At 31.6% G+C, this 11,196-nt stretch overlaps 1 protein-coding gene and 1 long non-coding RNA gene across 2 annotated transcripts; one reads left to right on the forward strand and one right to left on the reverse strand.

The window, feature by feature from the left end:
- Nucleotides 1–4,435: 4,435 nt before the first annotated feature.
- LOC148191798 (uncharacterized) lies at nt 4,436–7,209 on the reverse strand. Its single transcript, XR_015782732.1, has 6 exons — nt 6,582–7,209; nt 6,431–6,468; nt 6,061–6,137; nt 5,603–5,656; nt 5,439–5,475; nt 4,436–4,828 (listed from the first exon to the last, which is right to left on the reverse strand). It is a non-coding gene; the product is annotated as an uncharacterized LOC148191798 (long non-coding RNA).
- Nucleotides 7,210–8,811: 1,602 nt separating this feature from the next.
- Nucleotides 8,812–9,597, forward strand: LOC148191799 (uncharacterized). The gene is made up of 3 exons (XM_088099965.1): nt 8,812–8,931; nt 9,014–9,118; nt 9,202–9,597. Exons 1-3 carry the CDS (start codon nt 8,812–8,814, stop codon nt 9,595–9,597), a joined length of 621 nt encoding a protein of 206 aa, XP_087956091.1.
- Nucleotides 9,598–11,196: the final 1,599 nt, after the last annotated feature.

Consider the following 11,196-nt stretch of genomic DNA (forward strand, 5'->3'; position numbering starts at 1 on the left):
TTGATAGAGTATTGAGATCATGTTCTTTAATTGCTTGAATAGACCCAAAACTAATTTTGTCATTCTTGGGTTTATTTTGTTAATTTGAGTTGACAAATCATGATAGAATGATAATTTTGCTGCAGTTCTTACATGTTTTAATCACATCTATTGGTTTGAAATTCCACATGAGACTAGAAATGAACAAATTATCCGGGGATGTGTCTTCGTTTGTAAATTGCCTTAGTCTTTCTTTGATGTAAGTTCTGTCTCTTTTGATTTTACTTTTGGAACAATTTAGCATTATAATTCTTTGGAAAGATCCTATATATTTTACCTAATAGATTGGTTATTGACTTAAAAATTTGTAGTAATGTATCTTACAACAATTTAGTTGGTGTTATTCTCACAAGCAACAATTTTTCAAGGTTTTCTCCTGATAGGTTAGGCCATTTCCTAGTGAACCTTTTATCTCTATTGCTTCTAATTTTCAACTCAATGTAGCTTTCCATCAGTATGTTCTTTTGGATTCATTGATTGTTTGACGTCACATTTTATTTGCAGTTTCATTGGAAACACTGGTCTATGTGGCTATTGGCTGGATTCATCTTGTCAAGGGTCTCACCCTACCAAGCGAGGTCAGTTGAACTTTCTAGCAGAATACCATGTTGCTCCTTCACATTTTTGTTTTATGGTTATATAGTAATTAGAAAATCTCTAGTCCTCAAAAGTTCTTCCCATGTTCATTTTGGTTGTTATTCTTGTGAGAATATGTTGGGTAATGTAAGGGATTGATAACATTGGATCTCTAAGATGGGAGAATATGTCCCCTTCCATCTATGTTTTGTTGTATGGTTCTATTGTATAGTTATATAAGCACCTAAAAGTCTCTAGTTCCTCCCCTAAAACATATTCCCATCAATGTTTTGTTTTTATAGTTTTGTGTTGTCTAGGTTGCTAATTTGATTCTTCCGCATTTCCTGTGTAAGTAAAAGATTTATAATGTCTTAGTTCATGTCTTCATTGAGATTGAAAATCATGGGCATTTTCCTACAATGTTGTTATTTATATTTTTTCCCAAATTTCTCTCAACTGCTCTATCTGTCGGCATGTTTAGTAGCATCCGTTAATTAACTCTCCATCCATCCTGTTATCCTATGTACTATTTTATATAGCAGTAATAGATCATGTAACTGTAATCTATATTTGGAAGTTGGTATTGTTACTTCTCCACCCATGGTGCAACTATAGTCTCGAGTAAACTCTAAAATGAACTTGTAGAAGATTTAGCAATGAAGAATATCTTTATTTCTATATTTATTTTAATTTATTTCTATCTCTCAATCAATTGTTGAATTAGATATGTTTTCAAAATAATAGCCATCCTTTAATCACTCAGTAACGATGCCTTTCAAATTGTTAAGATGCTCATGTTTTATGGAAGACATGCTTTTATGGAACTAAGTTTTAATTTGATTTACTTCCCCCTTTAAATTAAGTTATTTGATAACATGCAGATGCCCCTGTGGTTCATGAAGAGACAAGAGCATCTGAAGTGAACCTTTTCTCTATAACAAGACTAATTGATTCAAGTCAAACTCCAACAAAGCAAGTGAAACCTTTTCGTCAGCTTCACAAGATTCTCAAGTTTAAACTATCACCTGATTCTGAAATCCACAGCATCATCACAGATGAGGAGGTCAAGTGAATTTAAAGCTTACGAGAGAACATGGGAATGAGTGCCAATTGTGTACTTTTTTGAAAAATTACCCATTCCCTTGTATTTTCTTTTAGATTTGTACATAGAATAGAACCTTTTTCAAACATTGTTCTTTCGTAGGTGTATATATATACATATTTAAGGATTATACCTCCAGTTTATCAAACAATAAGTTAATGTGTTTGATTTGATAATGTTTTCTGATGAACCTCTAATTATAAAGGGTGGGTTCAATGTTGTTATTAAAATTAGAAAAAGAAATAAAATAACCGGGATATGGTTAGAATATCTACATTCAACTGCAATGAAATTACAAAATTATTTCTGATGTATTTTCTGTTTGTAATATGATTTCAAAATCATTCTTCAGACCTTAGATTATGGAAGTATTTTTTTCTTCACGTGTGTGTAGAAATTAAAAAGGCTAGAAAAGTCACCTAAGTCGAGTATTCTACAAGCAGCTAGCTAGCCATGTGACGACTTTGTTCCCTAAGCATTCCTTTTTGTAATGACTTTTTTCATAGAGAAATTTTAATATCTAAATTGTCTAAATTGTACAATCATTATGATGATGGCTTTCAAATTAAGCATAATGAAAATGTGGCGAAATTGTGAATTTTTTTATTAATTTGTTTGGTAATAGGACTGTTTGTTTAAGTTTTATTTCTTAATAGTATCATCACATATTAGCGATTTTTATATGCTTAGATAGACTTAAAAGAAATATAAAATCGAGATTCTGAAGTTATGGGAGCATAGTTCAAATAAGTGGGGAGTTACGTTAGCAGTTCTACACACTAGGGTAGACTGACTTCAACATAAATATTTCCACCTTCAAATATTGAGTATCATGTACAAACACCTTTAGTTTGAACAAGGACGCCCCATCATGATCAAAACATACCACTTAAGTAACCAAATGATGTTAAAAATAAAGAAATATACCTTCAATATAGGTGTGGGAGCATAGTTCAAATAAGTGGAGAGTTACGTTAGCAGTTATGCACACCAAGGTAGACTGACTTCAACATAAATGTTTCCAACTTCAAATATTGAGCATCATGTCCAAACACCTTTAATTTGAATAAGGACGCCCCATCATGATCAAAACATAAGTGGGTACTTCAGGGAAAGGCAAAATAAGTGGTAGCAAAGGCAAAATAAGTTGGTACTTCAGGAGAAAGTTTTGCATAGGCAGGTCAACTACGAAGATGACACTCATTTTGGACTACCTAATTTATTTCCCATCATTTCTTCAACTTAAAAGTGATGTGGAACCATATAGTATGTCATTTATATAGAAGTTCATGGCCAAGGAACCATATTTAGTAAAACTCATGTTACACAAACAACACTGGTACCAAAGGCAAAATAAGCGGGTACTTCAGGCAAAGGTCTTGCACAGGCAAGTCAACGTTGAAGATGACACTCATTTTGGACTGCCTAATTTATTTCTCATCATTTTTTAAACTTATAAGTGATATGGAACCAATTATTATGTCATTTATATAGAATTCCATGGCAAAGGAACCATATTTAGTAAAACTCATGGTGTAGAAACAACAGTGGTAGCAAAGGCAAAATAAGTAGGTACTTTAGGCAAAAGTTTTGCATAGGCAGGTCAACTACGAAGATTACACTCATTTTGGACTGTCTAATTTATTTCTCATCATTTCTTCAATTTAAAAGTGATATGGAACCAATTATTATGCAATTTATATAGAATTCCATGGCAAAAGAACCAAATTTAGTAAAACTTATGGTACAAAAACAACATGGGTAGCAAAGGAAAAGTAAGTGGGTACTTTAGGTAATGATTTTGCACAGGCAGGTCAACTACGAAGATGACACTCATTTTGGACTGCCTAATTTATTTATCATAATTTCTTCAACTTAAAAGTGATGTGAAACCAATTATTATGTCATTTATATAGAAGTTCATGACCAAGGAACCATATTTAGTAAAACTCATGGTGTAGAAACAGTAGTGGTAGCAAAGGCAAAATAAGTGGATACTTCAAGTAAAAAATTTGCACACGAAAGTCAACTATGAAAATGACATTGATTTTGAAGTGGATAATTAATAAAATAAAAATAATGAAATTTATTTCAAATATCTTAAATGGTTATATTTTAAAATTTCCATTTTTATAGTTCTTCTTAAATAAATTTCTATATATTTTTTTATTTTAAAATTTTACGAATTTAAAAAAATTCTATATTTTTACTATTTTTTTAATTTTCTACTTTCTATTTTAACACTCTTATAAATTTCAATTAAAAATTTGAGATTTTGTTATATTTTTAATTTTCTATTTTTTAAATATAATTTTTTATGATTTTAAACGTTGTTTTTATATTTTTTACAAATAAAAATTTTAAATGTTGTTTTAAAGTGAATTACAATAAAATAAAATTCTAGTGTAGAAAATAAAATAACGTGATAATAAAAATGTGAAAAAGTCTAGAAAAGAATTTTATATTATTATCCAAGTTAACGCTATCGTGCTTCAAACTACAAATTGAGAGAGTTATACAAATTTTGGATAGTTAATGGAATAACAAAATTTAATAAAATTATTAATGATATATGTTAACAATCACGTCTTCAATTTAATAACAAAAATGAAAACTAAATAAATAAATATATATATATATATTTTGTGAACATTCATGCAGAATGAAGACAAAGAGTGACATTTAAAGTTGAAAAATTATTGATATGGAAATATTTTAGAGCGGTATTTCTTAGATAAAATCAAAAGGAGGTGAAAGCAAACTAGAATGTAGAAACACTTATATGCAATGCTACTAAGGAAGCATAATTACCTTCCTTGCTCACTAATGCTTCATGTGTTCCCTTCTATGCTATCACACAACTTTTTACTGCACAATTAAACCAACATCCTTTGTAGTGGTTAGCCTGTGAGCCACTACTATTATGGTTCAATTCACCATAACACGCTCTAGTGCATCTTGAACCACTTTTTCATATGCATCAAATGCACTAGTGGCCTCATCTAGTAGTAATATTTTTGGTATTCTTGACTATTCTCGTGCAATTGCCACCAATTGTTTCTGCCCTTCAGATAATTCAATCTTTCCTTCCCCTACTATTGTGTCATAATCCTGTACATACAAATATTGATCATACCAATGCATACATTATTCATAACATCCTACGGTGTCTTAAAAAACTAGTACAAATTTTGATTTTTGTGCATATGGTGCAATAGTCTTTAAGAGATGTGAGGTTATAAGACATTGTACATTACATTTTATACACATTTGCTTACTATTTTAAAGAAGGGAGGGGGGAGGCAAATGTATAGTGTAATAACTGAGTCTTCCTAAGTCATTTTTCTATACCTAAGAAGTCTTCTTTAAAAGTTAACATGATGCACCTTATCTTCCTTATACCCAAAGGCAAAAAAATCACATCAATGAAACTGGTTAATAATTTAAAGTTGTAAATAAAACATTATTAGAAACAAAAATATTTTAATATCTTTATAATAATTATGTGTGTGTATTCCATCCACTAAGGCATGAATGACTTTAAGAAAATAAAATTCTTCACTCTAATCACAAGACTCACATGCTTTCTAGACATTAAACAAAACCCCAGTAAGAAGCCGGAAAACAAACTAGACAATTTCAAATGAACCCATGTTGTTAAAATAGTTCAAGACATCATAAGTAAATCATCGTAGGCACAATGGCATGAATTTAAATATACCTAGAGAGGAGTTCCAATCAAAAGCACATGGTGTTTGCTGGAAAATTGCATCAATGAAGAAAAACTCAGTCACTAAGGTGGCATTACTATTTCAAACTCTCCAAGTTAATAATAAAGTGATGGGAGACAAATATAAGAGAAGGGAATAAACAGATATTAAGTACCAAGTCTCATTTTAAGAGCAGCTATATCACTTCTATCTACAAATGGGGCAGCACCTACACAAAAAAAGTTTGGTTTCAATATCCATCACTTTTCGATAAAGGCTCTGTCAATGATTCTCTCCAATTATAATTACTGATATAACTGGGGAAGCATGTAATGGTTCCTACATGAACAATTGATCATTAAAGAGCAGTAGAGAGTATGTAACTGGTGACAAAGCTACAAAAGTGATTCACTAAAAATGATATACCAGTATAACATTTTCACACGTCAGACATGCTGATTGCTCTGCTAGTGAAGATGGGGTTGATGGTAACAAGGAATTATGAGAAATTAAAATGCTTGATGGATTCAAAAAACTATGAAGCTTATCAAAATTTAAGGATTCAATAGAACCTTCTAAAATATATGAATTTACACTCTCTTAAATATCACGAGTTAAGGAAAACATTATTACCTTGTACTTTCTCTTCTTAACATTAAAGTTCATTTAAATGCATTCTTGGGAACAAGTTCAGTAGGGTCGTGTGAATCCTGTCCATGAAATAATATACATTAACATGAAGATAGAAACATAAGCTATGCTGAGTAATATTTAATCAATATAAAAAATTTAACATTTGAATTTCTAGAGAAAGATATAAAACCAGAGAACGAGGGCAAAAAAAACTAAATAAACATAGTCAAACACTTTTATATGCATACTTATAAGTTATATTGATCAATTGGATAATAATGAAACTAACTTCCTAGAAGAGACTGGAAGAAGATGATTAGCAACCCAGTAAATTGAAAGAACAAAACCTATGCAAAAAGCTTGTTCATACCAAGAAAATATTTTTTCCATAAAATCCTTTATTCAGCACTGAAAGACCCATAAGTGAAAAACAGGAGATATCAGTGTTAATACATTCAGACAAGTCCATCAAAGTAAAAATATCTACAATAGCACATCAAAATAAACAAAACCCTACATACATTCTTCCTCGTATAAGAAGTTTTACTCTATTCACTAAGTTCCTCCATGACACTACACCAAAATCAAATAAGGATAAACAATATATTAATAACACCCATAAAATAATAAAATCAATAAATGGTGGAAAAAAGTAGAACAAAAATAACATACAACAAACAACAACTAAAGAGTTCCCAAACGAACGATCAAACAATTGCGGAACAGCGAAAACGCTCTTTTTGAGTGGTTGTTGCAATCAAAGCTTCAAATGCCGACGATGTTCACCCGGCGAACGGCGCTGGTCAGCGGAATGAACAATACTTTCGTCAACGACGACACTCCGACACTCCAATGAAGCTTTTGGGAAGAGGCACGAAAAGGAGTGGGTAGAAGGGAAGTTCTTCTCTCTAGGGTTCTCTCTCTAAGGTTGCCTCAGAATCCCCAATTTTGAAATGACAAAATGAAACCCCGCCACTTGAAATCCTGCATCCATTTTCCTTTCCACCTCATATTCCTTTCCACTCAAAACGCGCTCCATGGGTGGCTCGGTCAGAGGAAGACGGACTCTCTCGGGTTCGCGCTCTCTCCCAAGCTTATGTTCTCTCTCTAACAAAGTCTCAGATTCAAAATCTGAATGCTGAAAATGAACCCCTAAAACTTGAAACCCTTGCTTCCAAATATCATTTTCCACGTCATTCTAATTTTTCAAATTGTTTTCCACGTGCACCAATCACATTTTGACACGTGGACCGTGTCAAAATGTTGTCAAATGTTGTTGTTAAAGTATCATTTCTGTTTCTATAATAACTATTTCATAAGGAAAATGATACTTCAACAACAACTTTTGACAACATTTACACACGGAACATGTGTCCAAATTTCAGTGGTGCACGTGGAAAATGAATTTTTAACATGAGAATGACGTGGCAATGAGAAAGGGGATAAGTTTCAAAATTCAGCTTCATTTTGTCAGATTTGCAATTTGAGAAGCATTTGAGAGAAAAGCTCGAGCACGAAAACTAAAGAGAGAAAGTTTTCTTCCTTCCACCCAGCCACCACTGCCGTCGGAGTGACGCCATATCTAGACGGTGTTGTCTTCCCTCCAACCAGCCACCCATTGCCGCCGCAGTGCTACTGTAGTGCCAGCGTTCGAAGGCAAAACCTAGACGGTGTCGTCTTCCGTCCTCCCAACCACCCAGTGCCGCCGTTCGTACCTTTATAAAAAGTTTTTTCTTCCTTTTAACTATGACTTGCTTCCTTAATTAATCGTACCTTTACTGTTTTTGTTTTAATGTTTAATAGCAATTATTGGTCTCGGAAGTTGCTGTAAGATAGATTTCCAAAGCTTTTTTGAAACTAATTTTTGTCTTTCGAAAGACTGAGTGTTAATTTTCCTGCACCTGCTGAGTGTTTGAAGGGATGCATGAATGAACTTGAGAGTTGATTTTTTTCAATAGTCTCAATGACTGCATATCTTTCTTTCAATACTGTTTTATAGGTCCTTATTAGTGAACTTGGTAGGTAGAGGCTACCTATATTTTTGAATTGTATGAAGAGCTAAATTGCTTTTGATTTTTGTATCGTGTTGCTATGTGATTGTAATGGTGCCTATGGATTCTGGAAATTTTGATACATATACTCTTTTATATTATATGAAAAAGAAAGGTAAAATATGATTTTCGATTACTTATATGAATCAATTTAGGATTGATTTTTGGTGGTTAGTTTATGATGTATAGACTAATCTGTCTAATTTTATAATGGATTGTTAACTATGAACATATTGATTGATCAATCTTTCTACAATCCTTCTGGTGATATATGCAAAATAAAAGTGTATGAGTGTGTCCTATTCTGTCAAATTATGCTGTCAAATTATGCTAATTGATTTTAATGCAGATTGAATGCAAATTAGGAATATGACCTTGCTGTTTTATAATCAAATATTAATAAACTATTCAGTGTTGTATGTCCTTTTAATGGCTAATGTGCAGTTAGAAGTTTCTTTAGTATCATTTATAAATATATATATATATATATATATATATATATATATATATATATATATTTGGTTCTAGATTCAAGTATACTTGAAATTAGAAAGATAATATGTAGACATATGTTAGCTTGATGTATGCTTGATTCTGGAATAAAATCTTGTTGTGGAAAGTAGAGTAATGTTGATGTATCGTAAGTTTTGGATGGAGTATAACTTGGTTGAGTTAATATATGAATAAAGTTGAATATAAAATGAAGAGCGCTCTTTATAGACAAAAGTGTGAAACAGCAAAGAAGAATCGGACATCTGAAAAGGGTGGTTGTTTGCACACTAGAGGGTCTATAAGCGTGCATGAGCATGCTATTCGTTTGGTATGTAACTTGTACATTTTTTTTCTTATGTTTGTAATCATAAACTTTAAAAATATTTATTAACAACTCATTTTGTTTGCAGTCACAGGAGCTTGGTCGGTCTGTGCATGTTGATGAAATATTTCAGCAGACACATATTCGTCAATCAACAGGGGAATTTGTCGATGAAAGGTCTAGGCGGACCCATGTAAGTTTGTACTAACTGTATCCCATTATAAATGTTCGGTTTTTAAACCTCATGCTTAATATTAATATTTATTCATTTAACAGGAACAATTTGTTGCAAAATTTGATCAAATAAGATCTGAGACTGCATCTGTTGGTGTCTCAGCATCTTCTCCTCTAGACCCTGCGGAGGAGGAAAGATTGAGAAACCGATGTTGGTTAGAGGCTGCTGGTGGAAGATACAAGGGACGCGTATATGGCATTGGAAATGTCAGTTCCCAAGATGACTGTGTCGATAGTTACATCCAACAGACACAGGCATCTTCTTCTGCTCAACAACAAAATTTAGAAGAAATTGTTAATCTCAAGTCGCAGTTACAACAATATGGTCAGCAGCTTCAAAAGTTTGAAGGCTTTATTGGCGTCCTCCTGCCATTCCTTCCGCCTTCAGCAGCCGCAGCTGCACAAGACTTTTTAAACCTTCAAAATCCTCAACTTTAAAATGAAGTACCCAATGATGTCCAACCAGAACAACAACCTCTAGAACAGCAACCACCACACCAACAACCAACAGATGAACAAGCAGAAGATGGAAATGATTATATGCATTATTAGGCATTTTGTAGAACTTATTTTCATTATAGTTGAACTTTTTTAGAAGCACAATCACAATCCGTTTATGAACTTACCTGATGTTTATTATTGCACTTATATTGATGTCAAGAATATTGTTGTATTCATATATACAATGTTTCCTTTATGGATTAAGTGTATCTGAAAAGCTTTATGGATTTATATGTCAATGTGCAATGTATAATGTCCAGGATTGCCTATATCAATTGTGAATGTTCACTATAATGTCCAGGTCTGTTTGTATATTGTGTATGGGAAACTGCCATATACAGAATATGTATTCAGCTCTGCTTAAAGCATTATATACGGATATATCTGTATATACTGTCCTTAAATAAGTTATATACGGAAATTATATACGGAAATTATATACAAAAATTATATACGGATATTATATACGGCATTTATATACGGATATTATATACGGATATTATAAACGGAAATTATATACGGATATTATATACGGAAATTATATACGGATAAATCCGTACATACGTTATATACGGATACATCCGTATGTAATTTCCATATATAATATCCGTATGTAATCTTCGTATATAAGATCCGTATGTAATTTCTGTATATAATATTCGTATGTAATTTCCGTATATAATATCCGTATATAATTTCCGTATATAACTTATATACGGATTTATCCGTATATAAACCTAGCTCGACGGTATTATATACAGATTTTTGTCCATATGTAATCCGTATATAACTAAGTTTTACATACGGATTTTAGGTGTTATATACGGATTTTGGCTGTATGTAATTCACTTTTTTCTTGTAGTGAGCTTATTTTAGGAAGGAAGAAATTTTATTAAATGTACATAAATAGGTGACTTTTTAAAGTGTATGAATATTAAATACTGATGCATGAATGACATATACTTGGGTAATAAAGATAAACCTACTTTTTATTCTGTTTTAGTCTAAAATTAGAGAAAGAAAGTTTTAGTGAACGGTTTGCTTTTTTATAATGTTGTTGCCAAAAAGAAAAAAAGTAAAATGTCGTTGTTTTATTCTATTCTGCCAGAAAATTTCTACTGTCTTTATTTTCTTTCGCTGAAAGTCTACACTAAAATTATTTGTTGTTTGGGTTAAAAAGAAATTGATGCTGAGAGTTTTGCTATTTTGATTATAATGCTGCAGAAGTATTGATTGAGTTAGTTGATTAAATCTTGTTTAAAATATATATTTATACAGTGTAGATGCAGGACATATATATTATTGTATGGAATGTTAGTCATGATTGATATATATTATATTATATATATATATATATATTAAATTTATTACGTTGTTTATTATATTAACATAAGTTTTCGGTTGAAATTTTGGATCTAAAATATTATAATTATTGTTATATATTATACAGCGTACTAATATATATTTTGTTTAGGACTTTGGGTATACAGGATTACAATGTTATATATATTATAAAGTGCAATCAACTTTTCTAGT

The sequence above is a fragment of the Vigna umbellata genome, chromosome 10 (assembly GCF_029865625.1).
Source record: "Vigna umbellata cultivar VRB3 chromosome 10, Vumbellata_1.0, whole genome shotgun sequence".
In the NCBI taxonomy this organism is placed as follows: Eukaryota; Viridiplantae; Streptophyta; class Magnoliopsida; order Fabales; family Fabaceae; genus Vigna; species Vigna umbellata.